Source organism: Malania oleifera, chromosome 7 (genome assembly GCF_029873635.1).
Source record: "Malania oleifera isolate guangnan ecotype guangnan chromosome 7, ASM2987363v1, whole genome shotgun sequence".
Classification (NCBI taxonomy): Eukaryota; Viridiplantae; Streptophyta; class Magnoliopsida; order Santalales; family Ximeniaceae; genus Malania; species Malania oleifera.
Window position 1 is genome coordinate 57,958,117 of NC_080423.1, and position 26,345 is coordinate 57,984,461.

At 35.4% G+C, this 26,345-nt stretch overlaps 1 protein-coding gene across 1 annotated transcript; it reads right to left on the reverse strand.

Moving 5' to 3' along the window:
- Nucleotides 1-9,186: 9,186 nt before the first annotated feature.
- On the reverse strand, nt 9,187-11,316 carry LOC131159376 (uncharacterized). The gene has a single exon (XM_058114247.1). The coding sequence runs from the start codon at nt 10,861-10,863 to the stop codon at nt 9,454-9,456; it is 1,410 nt and encodes a 469-aa protein (XP_057970230.1). The 5' UTR covers nt 10,864-11,316; the 3' UTR covers nt 9,187-9,453.
- Nucleotides 11,317-26,345: the final 15,029 nt, after the last annotated feature.

The following is a 26,345-nucleotide window of genomic DNA, read 5'->3' on the forward strand; positions in this document are numbered from 1 at the left end:
TGAGAACATGGAGTTCAGACTTAGAATTTGGATTTTTGTAGATTTGGGCAAGACACAGTATAAAATTATACTGAGTTTCTTAAAAATCCAAGCTCTAAAATCCATGTCCCCAAGACACTGTTACCTTAGTATAATAATAGGATATATGAATTTTAATTTTTATTTATAAGATATCTTTATGAGTAATAAGTGACAGTATAACAATAGCAGGTATAATACAAATAGTAAATTGAGATACCCATTTCTATGATAGGTCTAAACTACCCACTATTTTTGTTCCTTTAGTTGCCTAGTCCCTGTGAGGGCAAGCCTTGGATCAACGATAGAGTTGCTCCTTTGTGACCGGTTGGTCACAAGTTTGAGTCTAAGGAAACAGCCTCTCAACATACAAGTAAGGATAAGACTGCATACACAGTGATGACCCTCCCCCTACCCTCACAGAGCGGGGAGTTTTGTGGCTCAGGTAAACCCTAGTTGCCTAGTGTCTCTTAATTGCAATTCTTTCTCTTCATGTTCCAAAAACAGGATTGTTAGATCTAGTGGGACAAAATCTCATTCATACGAGCACTGCCAAGGGTCTTCCAAGTAGATTCAGAAGGTATAGCAACCTCATCCCCCAAAACAATGAACCAAAATTTTGGATTGATATATTGAACAAGAGTAACGATGTATAGGCTCTAAACATTTGATTTTCAGTTTTTGTACTTTCCTGGTGACTAACAGGAAGCTGACAGAGAGGCAGGTGCAGACACAGGGAGAGAGGGATGCTGAAAGAAGAAACAATCAACTAACCAAGACAAAGTCTACAGAAAATTCTGTTATAAAAATCTTTATTCATGATAGCAAATAACAAACAAATAGAGCGAGAGAGAGAGAGAGAGAGAGAGAGAGATGACATGCATAAGCAAATTATCACTTACTGATCATGCACTACTTCAACAATTTGACACAAATTGCACAGAAAGGGTTCAGCTGACAGTTCTGGCAATGATCTGGCACCTTGTACAAAATAATATACATAAAATACAAGCAGAAGAGCTTGAACACTGTTCCCTTGGAAGGGGAACTTGCACCTTACCACCTGTTAAAGCTTGACATACATTGTTGGCCCACAACCTAATGGCTTAAGCTTTTAGGCAAAATGGCATCTAACATGGTATCAGGCTTGTTACCAGGAGGGTCCTAGGTTCTAGTCTCGTTGCTAGTGTTAATTGTTTCTATTTAAAAAATTATTGTATTCCTTGTAATGGGTGTTATTTATCTTGTGTTTACCTCTCAATATGCTATTGAGCTGCACATGCAGGGATTGTTGAAGCTGGATATACATTGTCGGCCCACCACAACTGAATATATGCTTTGTACCAGATACCTTGAAAAAATATAAATATATGCATGCACATGTAGATATATCACCCACACACATAAATGTCATTTTTAATTGACTAAAATATTTTACACTATCTTTAAATATTTAATAAAAATAATAAATTACAAAAATGTCTTAATAATGGTAAAAGTACCAAAAAAATTTCTAGGTTTTGCTGTTAATTATTTTTAATGAAATATAATAATTTATAAAGAGTATCTTCGTAATTTATATATAGTTATATAAGCATATATACACACATATACACAAAAACAACATGCCCATGCACATCACCAATGCAACCAATGGGTTAACCCATCAGTCTCATGAACCTAGTGACTTCACCAAGTCGTCCACCAGCCCAGTTTTAAAATCATGAACAAATCCAATCAACTGAATGCATTTTCTAATAAATAGTCTTGATAACTAGCTTTGCTTATACCTATAACATTTCAGGTTCTATCAAAGATTAATTCTAGGTTGAGTTTTATTTATTCTACTATTAGTGTATAATACACTGACTGATGTAGGACGAGAAGTGGGTATTTGGATTGATAATTTCGGACCCAATTAGGAGGCCTATGTCAAATTGATGTAGGACATGAAGTGGGTATTTGGATCGATCATTTCAACTGAATTGGGAGGCCTATGTCAAAGAATAGGGTGAATGGTTTATTGGGTCCGAAACCCAAATGTGCTTAGTTAGTTGTTTAAGCATGTGTGTAGTTTGATTGTATTATGATTATGTATGTTGGGGGCTTGTTTGTAGTAATTGTGTATTCTAAGGGTATGTTTGTAATGCAATGTAGTTTTAGGGGCATGTGTGTAATTTCATGTGTTTAGAGGCTTTCTTATAAATAGTGTGTGAAAGTCATGATGTAGGTAGTTGTTGATGAATTTGAATTGAAGTTGAATGTGAGCACTCCCCAGGTATCTCTATCCTCCCTTTCCATTTCTTCCTCTCTTCTAATTTCTCCATGGCTGCAGAACGTTGATGTGGCCCCTACATCATTTGGTATCAAAGCCCAACCACGATCTTCATTCTTCCATTTCAGTCCACCCATTCTCCCTCACTCTTCTCCTTTTCTTTTTTTCTTCCTTTTCTCTCCTTTCTATTCTCTGATCTGATCTCTTGCTCTGTCCTTAATTCCCAGCTGCCCAGCAGCATTCTGCCCTCTTTCTTCTTCTTTGTTTCTCTTCTCCTTCTCTTCTTCTCTTATTCTATCTCTCCCCATAATTCCCTTAATTCTCTCAGTTCTCTTTCCTTTCTTGCTTTCTAATCTGAACTCTTTCTTTTCTATTCTAATTCTCTATTCTACTTCCTCTTCCCTCCTACCTTCTTCTATCTTCTTTTCTAGTCTCCTCCACATTCCATGCCTCTTTGTCCCCCCTCTATCTCTCTGATTCAAACTTCTGGTTTTCTGTCCTGAAAATTCAGCATTGAAAGAAAAAAAAAAAAAAAAACCCTAAAAGCAGTTTCTGATTTTTTTTTTTTTAATTCCAGCTGTGTCCCCATTTGCTCGAATACTACTTTCCAGCCACCATCCCGCAACACCACCCACAACATCAAATACAAATCACCGCGACGCCCCTTCTATAATTAAATCACTTTCCAATCACCAGAGCAGTCTCACGCGCCAGCCAAAAGGATTCCAGCCGTTTACCCCCCTGAATCCCTTACTTTTGGTGATTTTCTTAACACACCGCCACCACCCATAAACTCATCAAATACAAATCACCGCGACGCCCCTTCTATAATTAAATCGCTTTCCGATCACCAGAACAGTCTCATGCGCCAGCCAAAAGGATTCCAGCCGTTGACCCCCCTGAATCCCTTACTTTTGGTGATTTTCTTAACACACCGCCACCACCCATAAACTCCTCATCCCCTGATCTCCCCTCAACCAATGTTTCATTGCTAAACGTGCCTCACTGGCAGCGTAGCATCCTAGGTGCCAGCGACCTGCAACTGGGAAACTTTCACAGTTTTCTACGATTTCCAGTCTCACGAAAAATTGCTTCAGCCACAAGATTTAGTATTTTCTCCATGATATTTTGATCTGCAAGGAGGTATTTTGATTGTAGACATGATATATTGCAAGAAAAATGAGATAATTTGGCACAAAAATCACCTTACATCCCTGTATTTGTGAGTTTTCCTTGTGAATTTTTTCATTTGAGCATGACAATCAATATCAAAGGTGCATTGAAGATAGTTTTTTGAGAAATTGGGAGTAAGACTTGTGGGAAAAAATTATTTTAAGGCTTTTGGTGATATATAGTTGCAGTGTATATGAATAAAACCAGCAATGGCTTTTGTCATACTCTGACAGCTGACTGGAAAAAAAAAATGGCTTTTGTCGTACTCTGAGCGTAATAGCAAGCCATTCCATACCTTTCTTAAGTATGGGAAAAAAGTATGCACATTCATTTTTTATGCAACTTTATCCAAAACCCCATCCAAAGCCTTATGACATATCTTGGATTGATAACACCACCTTACATGTTTATGAAAGATGTTTGGTTCCTATCCAAATGGGTGCTAACTTTGATAATGTTGAAGTCTGCTCTACCAATCAACCAAGACAGAGAACATGAGGCTATTGATCATATCGAAGTTACTCAACTTGAAGACACTATAAGCAAGGCAATGAATGTGTTTGAAGACATCCAAAGTCTTTCAAACATTCCTATTTTAGAGTTTGTCATCCCCAAAGAGTTCATTTATGTTAATTCTCAAGTAAAATCTATGGTGCTGTCAATGGAACGAGGTTTCTTGTATGACTCAAGCATTGGCTTTTGAAGAATCCAGGTTTGCTTCTTACTTTTGATCCTCCAACATTTCAAAATTCGAGGCCGAATCTTTTTTCTAACTAGGGGAGAATTGATGTAGGACAAGAAAAGGGTATTTGGATGGATCATTTGACCCAATTAGGAGGCCTATGTCAAAAAATAGGGTGAATAGTTTATTGGGTCTGAAACCCAAATGTGCTTAGTTAGTTGTTTAAGTATGTGTGAGTAGTTTGCTTGTATTAGGATCATGTATGTTGGGGGCTTGTCTGTAGTAATTGTGTACTCTAGGAGTATGTTTGTAATTCAATGTAGTTTTAGGAGTATGTGTGTAATTTCATGTGTTTAGAGGATTTCTTATAAATAGTGTGTGAAAGCCATGATGTAGGCAGTTGTTGACGAATTTGAATTGAAGTTGAACATGAGTTTTCCCCTGGTATCTCTCTCCTCCCTTCCCCTTTCTTCCTCTCTTCTAATTCCACCATGGCTGCAGAACCTTGATGCTGCCCCTGCATCACTTACCAGTTGACTGACAGATCAATAAATAACTATTAAATGAACGACGCAGTCCACATTTGGTGCAAATAATATGATGTTTTTAGACATACCATAATATTTCAGCCAAGCTAAAGTTTGGAAACAAAAAAAAAAAAGCAATTTTACCAACCCAAGTGTCATGGTCTAACAAGTTCTACTTCACTTCTTATTTCACTAAAAAGAAAAAAAAAATTCATCCCAGCCACATCAAATGTTATAATGCAAGTTTATATATTCGTTTAGTTGCATGCCAATCTATTTTGATGACTGTAAATAGGGAAAAAACACAGCCACCATCAAGGCACGAAACATCCACAATCTGTCACAGAACAATATTCCATGGGGAAAAAATGATATGGGAACCTGACCACTGCCCTGGATGGTCCACAAGTTAACAACTAATCTTACATGATTGAGTGGATGTGCGTACATTCATTTAGATACAATTTTCCCCATAAGAAAAGGGAACTAATCACTGTTTCCAAAGGTCATTTATGTTCCGTACAAACAAAAACAATGTAGAGTGACAGAAGTAAATGAATGTACACATATACATGCATATACGATGCAATAATACCAACTGAATTCCTACAACATACATAAGAGTTGAGACCACTAAATTACACAGCATAAGCACTAAAGCTGCAGCATAAAAGACAAGCAAGAACAAGAAAGCAATCTGCGGCCAAAAAGAAAAAATAAATAAAAGATGCACACAATCTGTAGAGAGATGAAAAGACACATTAACATATCCAAGATTATCTACAATTCTACACCACTCACATCAAATGCAGAAACTTTTTTATAGCCAACAAAACTCACCTGAGTAACGGACCCAATATGATCTTGTTATTGATCTATTCCATTGATTACCAAATTCTACTAGCAATTTGTCAACCTTATGATGTTTTTTGTTGTGATTTAAAGGGATGGATTATGCCGCTGAGGGCATCTTCATCATGTGTTTGGTAGCTTAGATTTAGGACCATGGTTTTGTATTTGTTTGAATTTGAACATAATGAAGTACAATAATGTATAGAATTTGTCCAAATCCACACAATTCCAAATCCAAGGCCTCAAATCCATTCTCCCAAACACAACTGCAATGTTTTCAACCGGTAGTTACTGTAACAATGTCATACAACCATATCTCTTCTGGTCCATTCAGTTTAACAGCTCAATGTTACATGCTACAAAGGATAGCACCAAAATCAGCAAGGTTTACAGGTTGCTGCCATCCAAAAGATGCTAAATAAATTTGAAAAATACATCAAAAGAACATTCCAGTATCTGCAAACAGAAAACAATATTTTACTCCCCAAGAAATTCTTTGCTTTTTCCAAACTAAAACTCAAATTGTGTGTATATTAAACATATGGATAGATAAAGGGGTACAAAAATCTCCACCAATTTTGAAGCCCAAAAGAAATTTTACAAAGAAGCAGAGAAAAAAAAAAAGAAAAACAAGAGAGAGAGCGAGAGAGAGAGAGAGAAGGGGGGAGGGCTGCTGGAACTACTAGAAAAGCTGAAGACTACAGGGGACTGAGTGGATATACTGGAGTATGGACTCTGGACACATTAAGAAGGTGCAGACTCATGACCAGAGAAGGTGGAGTTCTCATTCATTCCCCTTCCAAAAGCTCCCTCTCTCTCTCTCCCTCTCTTCATCTCTCTCTTGCATTTAACCTAACAATAAGTAATAGCTATAATAGAAATAAACACATTTTCTTACATAGAAGATGTTTCATTAAGGGAGAAGAAAAATACGAGATGGAGGACTCGACATCCTGATCCTCTTATAACAAAGGAAGAAGAAAATACCAAAGACAAAATGAATATGCAGAAACAGTGTCAAGACAACAATCCCTGCCAATCTTGCTGAAAATTTGAGAAGCAAGCCTACTCAAAACTCTCAGCAGAGAAAGCCCAAGAAAACAATTCTTTCCCAAAGCAATGGTATAGTAAAAACCTTCCCTCTAAAATACGCATTCTTTCATAATCAATTCCACAAAAAGTCAGCATCTTTACCCCTACCGAACTAGCTGAAAGAAGTATGCAGAAAAACCTTAATGGAATTGGGACAAACCCAACTCTCCAAAAAAGACTAAACAAGCTCCTCCACAAAGTCTAGGCAACCAAATAATAAAAAAGTCGGAGCGATTCTCAGCGCTATCATAACAGGTACAACAAACATTGGGGGATAAAGCCTAAAAGAGACTCCTACCCTGCAGAAAATTGTATTCTATTAAGGACAGCTATCCAGATGAAAGCCTTGACTTTAGAGGGAGAAATAAATAGTGTAATTGCAATATTCATGAATAAACAAATATTCATTTAGAGTTATTCCCAAATTAAGAAGGCAGGTCTTGAATCAAGTCTAAGAAACAGCCTCTCTGCTTAGAAGCATGGGTAAGACTGCATACACTGTACGACCCTCCCCCTACTCTTGCAAACCAGGTGCCTTGTGACCTACGGACGCCCTTTTTTAGTTATTCCAAAAATAAGTAAAAAAAACTACTTCCAAAGCTTAAAATCCATAACTTTGAGCAGAAATTAAATGGCAATTTCATGAAAAAAGTGCAGAAAGTACATTATTTTCCGAATAAGTTTAGGACTAAGAGTTTGGGAAGTAAGTTTTAAAGAACAAGGGCTTGATTAAAAACTCAAGTATAACACATATATAATTTTTTTAAGGGAAACTTATAATTCTTTTGCAAGTTTATTTTAGAGAATTCTTTTGCAAGGTACTAATGAGGCACTACTACAGCCAAATCTCTAGAACTTCTAGGTCATAAAAGTTGCATTTGGGAACATGAAATTGAGTCTATGAATTTGAAATTGTGTAAATTTGGATAAAAACTCATATAATTTTGTATAAAACTTAGTTCAAATTCACAAAATTTCAAATTCATAATCCTAATTTTGCATACCCAAATGCTAGGAAAGAAAATATCTAATTTTGCTTTTAGAGTGCTCAAACTAAGCATTTTCAATCCATTGTTTTCCTTTATTCAAACATAAAATAATCTGAATAATTTTTGGCTTGACAACTACTCTGAAAATAAAACTAGCTAGTATAAACAGCACCATATAAAGAATTCCAGGAGTAAAGTCCACCCAAGTTAGCAGAATTCCTTGTTTCCCTAATTACAGAGTGGGCAAAATTTTTTTTTAAGCTAAATAAAAAATAATTTTGTTAAAGATATTAATATAAACTGGGATCCAAAACATGTAAGTGCCCACAGCTACAGAGACCAAAGACCAAGTATGAGAAACACAAGCAAGACAGAGGGTACACTAAAATGTAGAATCCATGTACAAAAACATGAAGAGGGTCAGGTGTAGACACCCAATTGCAAAAGATCAAGTATGGGGAAAAAAACAAAAAAGGAAACTCCTAGGCATTGTATCAAACTAACCTTCAAGATTGCTTCCAATTCCCACAGAACACAATAAGTGAAGCTTATTAGAGGACAAAGCAGATAAATAAACAAATATATAAACTGCATGACTGGCAATCTCCAAGGAGAAAGAAGAGAACAGTCAAAGCAGAATGCCTGCAGCATCAGAAACATTTCAGGGAACATTTTGGAGCATAGAGAGAGAGTCATTGACCTCAAAAAGTTCACAGCTGTGGACTGGCATTGGTAAGTTTGAGCATGTGAGCTCAAGCAGGAGAGGACATGCAGAGAAGCAAAACAGACAAGGAAAGGGCACGTATTACTACACACACACACACACACATATATATATAAAACTATATTATCCCATTATTGTATTCAATATTACCCAGGAATATCAATAATTCATTGACAAATTTATCAAGACAAAATGATTAATAGGATTTTCCAAAACTGCCAATAACATACATTTTTTCCTTTGTATGGTCTCTCAGCATTCCTCAATGGTGTTTAGTTATAGCATCATAAACAACCCCCACCCCCTCTATGCTGGCCATAAAACCACTGCCATATTGCACATTCCTCATTGAGCAGAATGTCCGTCTTTGTGATGGATCAAATAATTAATCGTTGAATGTGTTCTACAATCAAATGAACAAAAAGTGAATTTACCCTGATATTTCACTGCTTCTTTTGAAATTATCATAAAATAAAATAAAAAATAAAAAAAATGAATTTGCTCTGTCTTGTATTCTGTAGAAATTTTATTAGTCATTTCTATTAATTCTCTCACCTAAAAATTCAACATTCATTTGTGAGAAATACCACTTGTTGCATTCAAAATATTCTCTTTCCTTGAGTTGTATCTGTATCTTCTACTTTTTTGCCAAGAATTCACACAAAAATATAAGAAACCAGCAACCTAATAACTGCCCCTCCACCTAAGTTTCCATTTATTTTCCTATCTATTGGTGGCTACCAAATAGAGAAATGACAAATTAGTTGGCACTTGGAAGAAACTTCCCCCAACATCCAGAGCTAATGAACCAAAAGTCGAGGAGATTGATAAATTGAAATCCACAAAAAGAATGAGAAAAATACTTATTTGAATATATGAACTGCAACACAAAGCTCTGTAACAGAGACAAGTAAAGAAGTACTCCATTGTAAATTGTAAATTGTGAATTGTGAGGGTAAATTTACATTGCAGCGTACAATACCTCAAGTTGGACAACCAACAAACGGTTGGACCTTCTTTGAAGTATAAATTGAGGGTTTAAAAACACTTCATATGAAACCAAGAGCGCTAGGAAACAGAAATAAAAGGACAAAGGCTTCTATGAACAAGACCCCCAAATTCTAACCTGAATTTTCGGTAGGAGATTTGATAGTTGATTCATTCATTAATTTTCTCAGAAATCCAACTGATTTCAACATCAAAAACCATGCTAAGGTGAGTGTGAAGGCTAGAATTCGACCCCCTGCAAGCCCGGCAAGAACAATTGAAAGGAGAATCAAATACCCCGAGTTCTCCTTCCTAAATCTTCCCACCTCTTCCCTACCTACAGCAGTCTCAACTTTGGTCTGCAAAAAATTGTCAATACTTGAAATAGCAGCATTTATGTCTTCTTCTTCACCACCCATTTCTTCTCTCCAAGAAGAGGGCATTGATTTGTCCTCATCTTCACGGGCTTGATCCCCACCTTCTAGCTGTTCTTGCGCTGCAGACATTTCCGGAACAGACTCCCCAATGTGACCAGATAATTCACTGCTCGATTCCTGATCTTTGTCCTTACTCTTTCTCCCCTTCTTTGAAGTGCGAAGCTTCTTCGGAACAAGTTTCCTCAACAATATCTTGGTTTTTAGTGTGCCACTACGACTACGCTGCTTCGGAACACCCGAAAATTCACAACCATCCTCATCATTCTCCGTGTCCTTCTTCCGTGAGTTTACTTCTATGGATCCCCATCTTTTATCTCGACTTAGTAAATCAAAGTTAGGTTCAGCAATTTGAATTTCTTCTCCCGGGGCAACAGAATCATAATTACTTTCTACAATTTGAATTTCTTCAGCGGAAGCCGTAGAATCAAGAGCCACAACCAAACAAGAAGAAGCGGGTGCTGCAGAATTTTCTTCTTCGATCTCCTCAGCTAGCAACACACGGTCTTTTCGCCGAACCAAAATCAAAACCCTTTGGATCAGAGAGTTCAATCGTTTCTGCGCCGCCGAACACGGTCTCAAGAAACAGAACACATGCTTCCCCACGTACTCGAGAAACAACAGCAAGAAAGCTGACATTGTGATCCCCACCGCGAGCTTCTTCGTCCCTAAAGCTAGAACCAACACCAGAAAAATTTTAAAAACCACAAAAAACACTCCATTAGCAACCGAGTCCCCATCACCATCATCAACTTCATCAGCACCCACCAAACAATCAGCCTCACCCACATCTCCTGTAGCGCTTCCATCACCATTTAGGCCATTTTGGCATCTAGGTGTCGCGATTTCAAGGGGTTCGGGAACAGCACAGCTCGAAGAGGAAATCTTTTCAGGGGAATTAAAAGCTGGTCCGGCAACCTCAGAGGACAATTTCACCTTCTTCTTCTTGGAGGATTTCTTGAGGCGATCCTGGTTCTTGACAAAGAGATCGATGAGGGAGGTGGGGAAGCCGGTCTCGATGACCAAGGATCCACGGCGCTTGGGGGATTGGAGATCGGCGACGAGGCGAGAAATTCGAGGCACCCTGGATTTCTTCCATGGGAGAGGCATTGTAGGGAGGAAAGGGTCTTCCTTGGTTATGACCTCGGGTTAGGAATCGTCATCCAAAGAGACCCAAATCGCTTTGATCTCTCACATGCAGGTTCACGGAGAAGGACTGAAGGAGGAGGCCATGAATATGGAGTTATGGTAGGAAGAAGAGAGCGTAAATCAACTCAACTCACTCCATGCTTTAAAGAAGGTTCGTTCATGGAGGGAGGAAATATGGAAAGCCCTAAGAAACAGGGGAGGGGCCAATGGAAATGGGGAAAATGTGGGAGAAACGAGGGGTGCGGGGAAGGTGTGAGTTGGAGCGTGTCGATTGAAATGGGAGTTTCTCAGTGGTTTTCTTTTTATTTTTTATTGTAAGTCTGTAGTTTTGACGTTAGAAGGAAAACGCAGGGAGGGAAGGGGAGAACACGAAACAGACAACAGGGTTATAGGAGAAGAGAGAGAGCGTCCTTTGACTCTCCGCACGTTTCGTTGTCGCAAAAATGTCTTTTTCTTTGGTCCATTTTATCTTTGATTAGAAGGAGGGGAAAAGGTTTTTTTTTTTTTATAAAAAAAAAAAAGGGCAACTCCCACTAATCCACTTTAGTTTTAACTAGGGTTACATGTTTTATGGCTCTCTATTTTTTTAAAAAATTTTATAAAAAATAAATAAGAATTAAAGAGTATAAATGTGTTTTTAAATAGTTATTAAAATATTTTAAGAAAATTAAGAATAATTATAGGAATAAATTTTACATAGTTATAAGGGTATTTTAGAATATTTAAAGGTAGTTAAGGGGGTATTTTGGGATAATAATATGTGATTATAATATGTAATTTTTGAAAGAAGTTACCAATAGCAGAATCTTCTTTATAGTATTACAGAAAATATGAGATATTGGCAGCATAATGAATTTGTCATTCTTTTATTAAAAAAATGAATAATTAAGAAATAAAATAAAATTTAGGGAGGAAAATTGTCATTTAATAGTAGTTTCTTTAACGTGTCAATAGCACTTTTATTTTATCTTTTATAAGTCAAATACCGCATGGCTCACAGAGTAAATTCTCACCATTTACAGGTTCCGTGAGTGTATTTATCTGGAATTGAACCTCCGATACTTCTTCTTACGTGCTAATGTCTTTCCATCGCACCATGCCCGTGAATTTTAATTGACAATTTGGTATTCACTATTTATTCTGACAATTTTGAAGTAAGAAATTTTTTTTAAAAAAGTTGTTTTCAAAATGTACTATGTTGAAAATAATCTTTCAAATTATCTTTAATTACAAATGATAAAGCTATTTGCTAATTTTTTTTCTTTTCAAAAAAAAAATTATAATGTTAAAATTAAAAACTATAACAATTAATCATAATTTTTTTGGTATGTATAAAAAGTAAATTAATGAGAATGGTCACATACTCAATCAAATAAAAGTAACAATTTATATAAATTTAGAAATAAATTTAATGTTTGACTCAAATTAATTATCATCTTTATATCTCTACTCGACCTTTAAAAAAGAGTTGTATGGTCTTCATTGAAATTAATGGTGATATAATATGCATAACAATCAAAATTTTTATTCTACTTAAATAAATTAATAATATTATTTGAATGACAGTAAATTAAATATATTCATAAGAATTAACATATTTAAAGCTAACACAATAGTCATATGTTTAATTTTAGCGTACAGTAATTAACGTTGATATATATGATATAGTAACATTAATTTTAACTTTCTACCATTATAAGAATTTGTAATAAATTTTTAAAAACATTTTAAAAATGCATAACAACGATCAAAATTTTTAGCTTACATAAATAAATCAATAATATTACTAGAATACTAGAATGACCATATACTTATATTCCATAATAATATGATTTAATGTTGTGACTTAAAATAATTTTTGTCATGGACTCTCTCTCTCTCTCTCTCTCTCTCAATGAATTGAACTAACTCCTATCCTCAACGAGCAAATTAGCAAATTACTCATGAATTATCACATACAATGATGAAGTGACGGTGATTGAAAATTCTCATAACGTATGACATTGATAACAGATCTAAACCTATCTCATTTTTTTTATTACATAAGAACTTCAGTCACCAATAAGCCCTTCAAGCCCCCTGATGCGATACCAAACCTACGGATTAGTATCCTCTACCCCCAGATCTCGCTGTTTGATTTGTGAGAAATGAAAATATTTTTTCTTACAAGACAACTTGTCGTGACATGTAATAAAACTCATTCATGATAGTTTGCACCTGAGAAAATCAAATGATTAGATTTTCAATCTATGATTGTATTGTTTTCATTACAAGAGGACATTTCATTTAAATGGTTGAATATTTAAAAGAAATAATAACGCATTGTGCTCAAATTTTAAACTAATGCAGAAAATGGTTTCACTTTTGTTTTTAATTTTAGAAAATTTTTAAAATCTATATTTTGTTTTCTTAATTTTCCAAGTTTCTAATGGTTTGATGATACAGTAATCAGAACATTTTGATCAAATTTTGTACCCAAGCAAAAATGGCAAATTGCCTTTTATTTTTTAAAATTTTTGAGTGCTTTTATAAATTTTTATTCAGTTTTTTCAACTCTTCTAGTGGCTTGGACACTTTAAAATTAGATTTTTTAATAATTAAATTTGTAAAATATGTATACGAATATTTTAAAAATAAAATAGATAAATATCTTATGCATCACCCAAGTTTTCACGAGTATATTAAATAGCATTAAATAAAGTTGAAAAATACATAGATGGAGATGAAAAGTTAAAATTATAATTATTATTTGTCAGAACAGTTCAATATAAAGAGAGACATTTGCTATTTTTTCTTATTATGGATATATATTATTATGTTGTGTTTGCTTCTTAGGAAAAATCTTTACAAGATTATAGAAAATTAAATTGGCTATATTAATTATCCTATCATGCAATATAGGTCTGCCATCTATGTGACACTCTAAATTTTTCTACCATTTTATATATAAATCTCTGATACCGTTCTAATAATGATAATAATAATAAAGTCAACCCGAACCTAAGGTGAGGCACCAAGGGATACACCTATCCATATAAATATACTGTCCATGCAGCAAAAAAACATAATACATCTAATCCTTATGTGCAATACTAAAGTTCTAGAATCTCCACAGAAGTACATATAACTCTCAAAAAATTCGACTGATATCCCAAGGATTATACAACATATCCACATTCCCAAAAATAAATACACATACCCTAAATTATAGGAACTACATCACTTTGATCTCGGAGCTCGCTCCGCTTGACTGCTTGAATTTCCTAAAATGTTTAAAATCTTTGGAGTGAAACACCTCTCAGTAAGTGGGAATAAATTATTATCAGTGTGTGACAAATGAGTTTTAATTTATCATAACACATTCTTATAAACATTAATTTAATAGCGAAATCATGAAAATTGTATTCTTATTCATATAAATGTATATACATTTGCATCCATATATTTTTCTCGAAAATATGATCATGCTCAGTAAATATTTTTGTGTAGAAATAACATATCTGTTAAAATATAATCATATGAGTGTGATGCGTCTGTAATGAAGAACTCATTCATTTCACCGTCCTGTAATAACCTCGCATGACCGGATTGTACAGCTCGAAGGCGAGACTTAACCTTGGTTGGCTTACCAGGTTAAGTCAAAATACCTCATATGTAGTACGATTGGCCTACCACAGCCTGATCCAGACCCAGGGACAGTCAACATCTCTCTAAAGGTTCAATTGACTTCCAATACCAACACGCTCCCCAAGCTGTGTGATTGCACTAATTCAATCACTAGCAACAGTACCATACTCTCATATCATTAACCAACCGGATTCTCATTTCCACCACTCAATATACATAATAATATATTTCCAAAAGTTTTCATTTCTCATAAACATGTTCAAGCTCATGAGTATTCATGTGTATGTAACACATCTCATCAACTCATGACTGTTCATCATATCTGTTAGCATAAAACCATCGCGTCTGTATATATCACATATCCCCATATATGATAAAAACATGTCTGTATAAATCTCGTTTCATCATATTTATTTAAAACATATCTATATACACTCATATCATCATATCTGTGTAAAACATGTTTGTGTGTATATATCATATAATCATTTATGTATAAATCATATATCAATATATATCACATTTCATTATATAATATTTTCATATATTTATTTTTCAGAAATCAAAATCATTCCTCATGTCACACAGATTTTCAGTAATATTTCATAACATAATACTTGTCCAAAAAAACATATAATAATTCAAAGCCATTATTTTTGTATGCTTGATAAGCCAGAAAATTACATATAATATATATTTATATCGTACTTTAAATTAATCAATTAATTTCTAAAAAGTTCTAATGTAATTTATTCACCTTACCTAATTCCTGGAGAAATGCCCATAGGGATCGTAAAGTAGTGTCTGCGGCGTTCGCACAAATCCCTGTATTCACATACCCTAGTTTAATCAGCTCAACCTCGGAATAAATTACTATCCTAACATCCCTAGGCTCACACGCTCCTGTTAACCAATTAAATTCTAAAGAAAACGCGGGTATGATTCCCTTTCCATATTTAAATTTAATTCCTAACATATTTAAAACACCGATTTGATCAAATCCCCGCAGTTTAATCTAATTCCAAAATATTTTCAAAAATCTAATATAATTCAATCATGTAGTTTAATTTAATCCCAAGAATATTTCCAAAAATCTAATATAATTCAATACTACAATTTAATCGGTTAAATTTTTAAAACAACAAACATAATTTGTACTCTTCACCTTTGCCTTGGAGTGGTGCCTAGGATCCCAAAATCAAAAATTTGCTCCGATTAAAATAACAAGGATCGAAGCTAGGATCCTGTGGTGGTATCTGATCATCAATTCGGCTTAGTTTTGGGGTAGAAATTTAAGAGAAAGAGTGGGAGAGTTTGAGAAGAGAGAAAATTCATTGAGAGAGAGTGAGTGAGTTCATGGTTCTGAAGGGTGATTTTGAAATGGATGCTTCATCTTGAAGCATCCTTACTTATATATATATTAATATTATACAATCATATATATATATATATATATATGTATATATACCCACTCAAACATAAGTATTATCTTATTATTATAATATTATTTATTTTATTCATTTAATTTAATACAATAATAATTTATCTATTTATTTATTCATTATTATTTTTAGGATCAAAATCCTAATCAAGTATAACTATTTTTGGGATTGTTACATTCTCTCCTTCTTATAAAAATTTCATTCTCAAAATTTGCGAACTAGCATTTATATTAATAGAATTTTCCTCGAAATCCAACACTCAAGCCTATAACATGTTTTCTCGTATATGGATTATTCTTTTTGTCTGCCCCTCAATCTGGGGTGAATTACTGACAGCAACTGTCATTACAAAATCCATAATAATGTGCTCCCATCACGCTTCTGGTGCATCACTCTGATGCTCACCTTTTATCTGCTGTCATATTAAAAACTGCCCTACGTATCAAGCAATTTCTTCCACCAATTTCATCCTAAACTTTCCTAGATCCTTTCTGATTTGATGATGGTCTACTACTACTAACATCATTCACTCCCTGACTCCCGACTTAACACATCGGCTACCACATTAGATTTTCCCTGGGTGGTAATTGATGGTACAATCAGAATCTTTTATTAGTTCAAGTCATTTCTTTTATCTCATATTCAGCTCCTACTGTGTGAAGAAGCAAATAGGGCTTTTGTGGTCTGTAATAATCTCGCACCCACCATCAAACAATTAGTGCCTCTAAATATCAACACATAACCCATTGCCGCTCATTCCAAATCATGTGTGGACTTACTCTTTTAGTACTCCTTAAATTGCTAAGAAGCGTATGCCACAATTTTTTTCCCGTTGCATTAGAACACACCCTAGCCCCTTCTGAAACGCGTCACTATATACCACGAAACCATCATTTCCTAAGGAATGGTTAAAACTAGAGTAGTGATGAGTTGTTATTTCAATTCCTAGAAATTCCGCTCACAATCATCGGTCCACTCGAACTTCACTTTCTTCCTCATTAGTTGTGTCAGAGGACCCGATAGTCTGAAAAAACCTTCCATAAATCGCTGATAGCACCCTGCTAGACCTAAGAAACTTCTGATCTTCTTAACATTCCTCGGTCTTGCACAATTCACTACCATCTCTAGCTTGAAGGGGTCCATTAAAACACCATCCCTAGATATCACGTGTCCACGGAATGCAACTTTATATGGAAAAAATTCACATTTCTTGAATTTAGCATAAAATTTATTTTCCCTCAACAGCTGAAGCACTAGCCTCAAATGATTTTCATGCTTCTCAAGACTCCTCAAATAGACTAGAATATCATCAATGAACACTATTTCAAACCGATCCAAATATTCATGGAAAACCATGTTCATCAGGTCTATAAATGTAGTAGAAGCATTAGCCAATTCGAACGGTATACCAATAACTCATAGCGACCATACCTTGTTTGGAATGTCGTCTTTGGAACATCCTTTGCCCTAATTTTCACTTGATCATACCCTGATTGGAGATCAATCTTAGAATAAACTTGTGTTCCCTAGAGTTGGTAAAAAAAGTCATCAATGCGTGGAAAAAGATATTTATTCTTAGCTGTCATTTTTTTTTATCTCCCAGTTATCTATACACATCCTTATTACCCAACTTTCTTTTAACAAATAACACTGGTGCTCCCCAGGGTGACACACTGGACTTGATAAACCCCTTGTCCAATAATTCCTATAACTGCTCCTTGATTTCTTTTAATTCTACTGGTGTCATTCTATAAAGAGCCTTAGAAATTGGTGTCGTCCTTGGCCATAAGTCTACTGCAACTTCGATATCACAATCAGGAGGCAACCCAGGTAAATCCTCTGTAAATGCATCAGTGAAATCCCTCCCTACTGGAATATTTACAACCTTTAGTGGTGCTTCCCTTACACAAGCTAGGTACCCCTGGCATCCCTCTAGAAGTAGCCTCTTTGCCTGTATAGCTGACAATTTTTTGTGGTGAGGAATGCACACATGACCTCACAAACATGTACTCCTAATCCCTAGGAAGTCTGAATACTACCTCTTTCTGATGGCAATTGATGCTAGCATAATTGGCAGCTAGCCAGTCTATTCCTAGAATCTTGTCAAATCCATGCGTATCAAACACTACCAAATCAGTAGGTAGTATTTTTTTTTTTCGTGAATATCCACTAGATAATCTCTAAGCACTTCCCTCCATACCCCTACTGTTCCTATTGGTGTGGCTACAGACAAATTTGCATATAATAGTTAAGTTCCCACCCCACACAATTTTACTATACTCTAGAGATATAAATGAATGAGTTATTCTAGAATTAGATAAAACTATTGCTTGCTTTGAAAATATGAAAACATTACTTGTCACCATATAATCAACTTATTCTGCCTCTCCTGGTGTAAGTGCATAAACTCATGCTTGGGCAGTGCTCCTTTGTTGGTTACCTCGAGGTGTCTGGTTATCTCCCCAGAATCGATTAGGAGTGGGTGCATTACTTGGTGGTGCACGACAGTCTCGTGCCATATGGCTGAGCCTACCACACCAATAGCAAGCATTCGTCCCAACTTGATAATCCCCTTGATGCGTCCTGTTACATCTAAAGTAAGTAGGGTATGATAGATTACCTTGGTACACTTGACTTCCCATCTCTTGTCTCTGATCCTCACTATTTCTGTTCCTTCTCCATTGACCTTGACTGGCACCTACTTGAAAATCAGAAGGCGTGGGCCTCTTCCTTTAATTCAAGTTCATAAACGCCTTTGCCTTGGCATCTCTGGTGGAAAAGGGAATGTATCGATCATAGAAAATTTCCTTTAAATGGTTCCATGTTAGTGTTGCTAGCTCTAGGCTTTGTTCTTCAAGTAGCTTTATCCACATCCACCAACGCTTGGCCTTCCCAGTCATTTTAAAAATGACATACAGAACCCTATGCTCATCTACACGGTAGAGACTTGCCAATATTTCCTCCATCTCCTAGATCTAGTCCCTTGTAATGATTGGATCAGCTCCTCTCGTGAACATTTGGCGATTCATGCTGGTAAACTACTCGATGGTGCAGCCCTGATTAACTGGTGGGCAATTCTATCCCCTGGAGGTGTGCGCAATCTCCACCATGACCTGTTGAGCTGCACTACGCAGTATTTGAGCAAAATCACTACCACCCACGCTAGAAGCCCCCACATTGCCTCTACTTCCAACATTCATGTTGTTGTTCCCAAGGTCCATCTAGAAAATAGATTAGAAAAACAATTTTAGAATCTTACATCTTATGATAGCCGATAATCATTTAACTAAAATACTATAAAATACACTATCCTCATATCAAAATACTTAGGCTATCTTAGGTACTTCCCTCACACAACAAATCATCTTATCGTCCAAGTTTCCTTTATCAAGTTCTAGTCCCCCTGCTTAGAAACAGACCTGTCAATACAATCATTTAACTAGAAAACTATATAAAGTATACTATATCATTACACGACCAACCAACTTAATGTCCTTATTCCCAATTTAAGATTTAGTTTTACCACTCAGAAACAAGAAGTAGTGATAATTTACCATGACTTTCCTGAAATCGTCACCCCAGGAAAGACACAGAAACCATCACAGAATTTCTTGCGTTCAGGCTGTGATACTGAACCCTAAATTCCAATCTTAACCTCCAACAATGACTCTCTCTAAAATCCTAATCTACACATTTCTTTCCTTCACTAAGATCCATTCCTATACTTTGGTATTGTTGCCTGCTATGCACTTTGCCTACAGAACCTAACAACATAGGCTCTGATACCAAACTATGATGCCCTGAATTTTTCTACTATTATATATATTTGATTTCGTTCTAATAATAATAATAATAATAAAGTCAACCCGGACCCAAGGTGGGGAACCGGGGGATACACCTGTCCATATAAATATACTGTCCATGCCGCGGAAAAACATAATACATCTAATCCTTATGTACAATACCAAAGTTCTAGAGTCTCCACAGAAGTACATATAACTCCCAAAAAATCCAACTAATATCCCAAGGATTACACAACATATCCCCACTGCTGAGTCCCTAAAATATATGATTTTAGACCCTTATTTACCTTTCTTTATCCTCATTTTATTATATATTTACCCAGAGTTATCATTATTCAGAGCTATGCAAGGTTTGTTTGTCTTTTTAGGAAAAACAAGTTAAAACCATAGAGTTAGGCATTACAAGAAGCCAATGAGGATTTGGAGGATTCAAAGCTCGAATTCAGTCATTCAGCCAAGTTCCAGAAGCTTCAGATCATGAATTGACATGAAGATGACGCTCGATCATGTGGCATGACCAGCAAACCATTGGGGCGACTTAGTCTTCCACTGCAAACTCCAAGGTTCAGACTGAGATCAGAATGCTACAAGGTTTGACCAAGTGTGCGACCAAGTGACACCCTGGAGTTACCACATTAAGATACTGAAACAAAACTGGAATTCAGAAGTACCGAGAGTCTCAACGAAGTGTTCAACCAAGAGACCTTCAGGGGCAACCATGTCGAGATACTGAGATTTCCTAAAGTTCGAGATACTGCAAGTCTCAACCATCAAGACCTTGAGGTGTGATGAAGTCGAAGATATTGAAGATTCGAATCCCTGACTTCCCGAGAGATCTGACTAGGGCACGCACAAGAATGATAGAAGGGCAACTTGGTCGACCGTGACGATCTTCTGCATGAGATTTGTTGCAAACTTTCCTAAATTGTCAAACAACCCTTGTAAACCCTAGAGCCTATAAGTATTTGCTACAAACACAAGCTCTGGGCTCCTCTTTGGCCTCTCTTAGGTTAGTGATAGACCTAGAAAGTCATTGAGAGCCAAGTTAGAATAGGAGTAGAGTAGTTTTGGTTCATGTATGGAGTGTCCGACGGCCTATGACAACCGGCGGCGTTCATACAACAACTGTGTATATTAGGATCTTCTCTTATACTTTTGACATTAGTGACAGACATATGGAATGATAAATGGATGATCTTTTTACTCATGCTTTCATTTACTACTTTCAATCTACTGCTTTCCATTTACTTGTTGTGTGTTTGATGAAAGATTGTAGATAAGGATAAGCATTGCTACGTATCAGGTAGAGGGAAATAGTCAACTACAGAATCGGGGAGGTGTTCGTTATCATTGAGACAGGGTATACTCCGGTTCCCGACCATACTCCGAACAGTTGGTGCACCCTTGCTACCTTGTGCCCTCTCTCGCTTTGGCTCGCTCGGGTTAGTACTTCTATGGAAGTCTGGATGAGCGTAGTTAGAAGCATGGCGTCCAGTGTATGATTCAGATCATAGTATCACTTTGTAGGAGTAGGGTAACTTAGAAATTTACTTGCTTTTCAGTAGTTTAGATTTATTTGCTTTCAATTACGTGCTTTCTAGTAGTTGTTAAATAATCACCATTGCAAAATACCATCTTTCACTTCTTTTTCATAACAAGACTTTAGTAAACTAAATTGGAAGTAGTTTAATAACTGCGCTTCAAGTCTCCGTTGATTGATGCCCGACTTACCCACTTTCTACTGAACTTGGGATAGTTATGTTTATAAATATTATTTTTGGTAGTTAAGGACCCAAGCCTTAGCGAGCCTACCACCCACTCCCAAAAATAAATACACACACCCTGAACTATAGGAACTACATCACCTCTATCTCAGAGCTCGCTCCGCCTGGTTGCTTGAATTTCTTGAAATGTTTAAAATCTTTGGGGTGAGACACCTCTTAGTAGATGAGAATAAATTATTATCAGTGTGTGGAAAATGAGTTTTAGTGTATCATAACACACCTTTATAAACATTAATTTAATAGCAAAATCATGAAAACTGTACTCATATTCATATAAATGTATATACATTTGCATCCATATATTTTTCTCAAAAATATAATCATGCTCAGTAAATATTTCTATGTACAAATAATATATCTGTCAAAATATAATCATATGGGTGTATAATGTCTGTCATGAGGAACCCATTCGTATCCTTGTCATGTAATAAACCCACATAACCGGGTTATGCAGCTCGAAGGCGGGATTTAACCTTGGTTGGCCTATCAGGTTAAGTCAAAATACCTCATCTGTAGTACGATTGGCTCACTGCAACTTGGTTCGAACATAGGGCAGTCAACATCTCTCCGAAGGCTCAATCGACTTCCAATACCAACACGCTCCCCGAGTTATGTGGTTGCACTAACTCAATCACTAGTAACAGTATTGTGCCCTCATATCATTAACCAACTAGGTTCTCATTTCCACCACTCAATATACATAATAATATATTTCCAAAAGCTTTCATTTCTCATAAACATGTTCAAGCTCATGAGTATCCATGTGTATGTAACACATCTCGTCTGTAACTCATGGCTGTTCATCATATTTGTTAGCATAAAACCATCGTGTGTGTATATATCACATGTCCTCATATTTGATAAAAGCATGTTTGTATCAATCTCATTTCATCATATCTATTTAAAACATATCTTTATATACTCATATCATCATATATGTGTAAAAAATGTCTCTCTCTCTCTCTCTCTCTCTATATATATATATATATATAAAATTATATATCATATCATATCATATCATCATTTCTATATAAATCACATTGCATCATATAATATTTTCACATAATTATTTTTTAGTAAGCAAAACCATTCTTCATGCCACACAGATTTTCAGTAATATTTCATAACATAATACTTGTCCAGAAAAACATATAATAATTCAAAACCATTATTTTCATATGCCCGATAAGCTAGAAAATTACATATAATATATATTCATATCCTACTTTAAATTAATCAACTAATTTCTAAAAAGTTCTGACGTAATTTGTTGGCCTAACATGACTTTTGAATCTCATTTTGATGAAAACAAATGAAGGTTGATTTAACATGTTTTGTTAAGTGATGATATTTTAGGGAAGCTTAAATGAAAAAGTTCAAAAGATCAAAAGAAATGCAAATTCAAGATCACCAAGGACCACAAAGCCACACTCATATTCAAAGTGATCCAAAGGAAGCTCAAATGGACCCAAAATGGTCGAAGCATATGGAAACCTAAAGTTGAATTAAGCTCAAGTCTAAGAGGTTTCAAAGCAAAGACAACATGAAGACTTCAAAGCCTAGAGTGTTGAAAACTTTAGGATTATCTATGTAAGTACTTCATATTGAATATCATATTGAAATGTTTTGAAGCTCATTAGAGGTTGTCATGGACTTAAATACCTTGTTTTAAAACTCCGAGAAAAGTTTTTATAAGTAACAAAGCAAGAGAGCTAAGTGTTTTTGAAAACTGAACTGAAAAACAGAAAATTTGTCTTTTCAGATGACTGAGAAAATAAGCTCAGGCGCCTGAAAATTTTTCTCATGCGCCTGAAGATTTTCCTGATGAATTTCTGAAGAGGCAGTGTAGGCTCAGGTGACTAACCCTTGTCACCTCAGGCGCTTGACCCTATTTTTGGTTGAAAAGTCAAAGTTTTAAAGAACCTCAAGCGACGACCCCAAGACTTTAGGCGCCTGAACTTTGTTAACGGTTATATTTTTAAAAAGTTTTAAAATACAAATTTAAGTTTCTTGTGATCCAAATTTTGTAAAAACTTGAGAAATACTCCAAGTAAACTTGGGCAACACAAATTAACCTTTTTTGAGTTTATAAATATATGCTTTTTTTTTTTTTTCAAATCAAACATATACCAAGCAATTGAAAATCTGCTCTCAAGCTGAAAACTCTCTTGTTCTCTCAAAGCTCTCTCTTGCTCACTCTTGCAATCTAAGAATTACTGAAATTCTGAGTTTTTGATCCTTCTTCTCTGAGCTGTACAATATGAATTGCTGATTCTTATCTAAGAGAAGTAATCCAGTGAAATTGTTCTTGAGCTTCAACTCTATTTCTTTTGATATTTGTTATTGAAGTATATAGTGCTTTCAATTGTACTAACCACCTCTATCTGAAAGCATTCTTTGTACAAAAGCAATTGTTTTTTGTTTCTTGTTTCTTTGATGGTTCAAGTTATTGGATCATTGTAATCGAGTGTGGGGTATCGCTTGGAGAGGGGGCTCCACCCTAAAGGAAGGTTGTAATCGATTTGTTCCGCCCACAAAGGAACGTGTTAGTGGAATCCTTAGGTGGTCTTGACTAAAGTAAGGACGTAGGCTGGGGATAAGCCGAACCTCATAAATAATCTCAATCTCACCCTCTACCCTTTTCTATTTAAATTTCAGCATATACAAATTGTGTTTCAAAGTGCAGGATTGCTGAAAAACTGAGATAGGGAAGGATTTTTAATCTAATAAAGTACGTTGGTTAATATTTTGCGAAAACCTTTATGGGAGTACGTTGATTAACCACTTGTGAAAATCTGATTAAAAGAAGCACTTAAAAAATCATTCATAGAGGGCTACAAATTGAAATTTGGCAAACACTCAAAAACAGCAAGTGCAACAGCTCTCACAAATTGATTGGTTGATTGTTTATTATTTGGTTTGTGATTGGATTTATGTTTGTGATTTTGGTTGATTTGTTTGAGTATTTAAAATCAACAACTTCCTTGTGTGTTTGCTTAAGTATACAAAAAGCAGTAAATTTGTAAAAACACTTAATAGAATTTTATAAACCCAATTCACCCCCCTCTTGGGATAACACCTTGACTTTCAATTGGTATCAGAGCCAAGTTATAGCAAATCCTAATTAGAAGCTATATAAAGGTCTAAATGGCACACCTAGGTGTATTCCCTTTTGCTAAAGGCCAATCCTCTACTAGATTGCCTATCTTTTGTGGTTTAAATTATACATTTTTGGAAACAAAGAATGAGGATATATATTCAAACCATGTATTGGAAATCATGGAAGGTTGTCACACATAGAAACTACATTCCTACTAAACTCATAGATGGTAAATAGGTCCCTAAAGAAGAAAAATACTTGACCAAAAATGACTATAAAATGATGCAAGTTAACTCTAGTGCTATGAGTGCACTATATTGTTCTTTAGACGTTAATGAGTTTAATAGGGTCATGGCATGTAAGTCAGCTAAAAAAATATGGGACAAGTTAGAAGTAACCTATGAAGGAACTATAGATGTTAGTGATAGTAGAATTGACCTGCTCACAAGCGAGTATGAGGCTTTTAAGATGAACCCGGATGAAACCATCACTAGTATGTACACTAGGTTCACTCACATAATAAACTCCCTTAATGCCTTAAAATGATCCGAAAAATACTTAGAGGACTATCACTAATTTGGGAACCTAAGGCCACTGCCATTACAGAAGGAAGAAACTTGAAAAACACCTCCCTAGATGAATTAATAGGTTCTCTACTCACATATAAGATAGCAATGAATGAAAGAAATTTATAGAACAATAATAAAAATAAGGAATCAATAGCCCTTAAGGATAGTAAAGAAAGTTCTAGTGATGAGAATGAAGACAATTGTTGACTATATGAGTCTGATCCTATTTTGATTATAACAAAATCAATGTTTCTCACCTGTGCACTGAGTCTTTTGAACAGGTTCATCCTAAGCATGCACTATTGGTAGGAACTCAAGGTAGCCAACGGATAAAGTTCAAGCTTTATATAGCTCTTGAAGAAGCAAAGGGAATGAAAACTCTTTTATTGTCGAAATAACATTCAATTATAATATCGTCTGTAATAACTGTATAACATGCATGATAGGTTTAATGCTCAAGACCATAGACTGACCTTAGGGTTGACGCCAGGTTTTTGAGACTAACTCAAAAGGCCTTAGAAGAGACCCTAGGTCCCTGCACTTATACTTAAATTAGTCCCCAAAATCACATATACTATCAGGGAAAACAATTGAGTTAAAATAGGATTGAAAGGGCAAAAATTGTGAGAAGTAGAAACTCACTTCTAAAAATGAGTAGCACTAAGGCTATCCCAAGTATAGGAGTTACGTCGTGTAATAATTCGCCCAAATAGGTCAGATCGTCTCTATGGGGAATGCAGATTAGTTTTAAACTAGCGCGAAATAAAAAGAAGAAAATGAGAGAAAAAAGTTTACTGAACTTGGTTCAGATTCAAGATTTTGGATTTTTGGAGAATTTATGATGAAATTGAAATGACACAAAACCTAAACTAAAGATTTAACACGCATAAAACCAACCAAACAACTCACTAACTAAACAAAGATAAACTAAAATTAAACCTCATTAATGACTTAAGATTAAACGCCCAACTCAACACAATGATAACTTGACCCAAAAAAAAAACAAGCAAACAAGACTCATTCAAAAACAAACTAAACTCAATATGATAATAACCTAAATAAATAAATAAAGCAAACAAGATCTTAAACAAAAATAAACTAAGCTATATGACAAACTT

What these genes read in the sequence shown, in the direction of transcription:
- LOC131159376 (XM_058114247.1), bottom strand. Translation starts at nt 10,863, where the DNA reads ATGCCTCTCCCATGGAAGAAATCCAGGGTGCCTCGAATTTCTCGCCTC.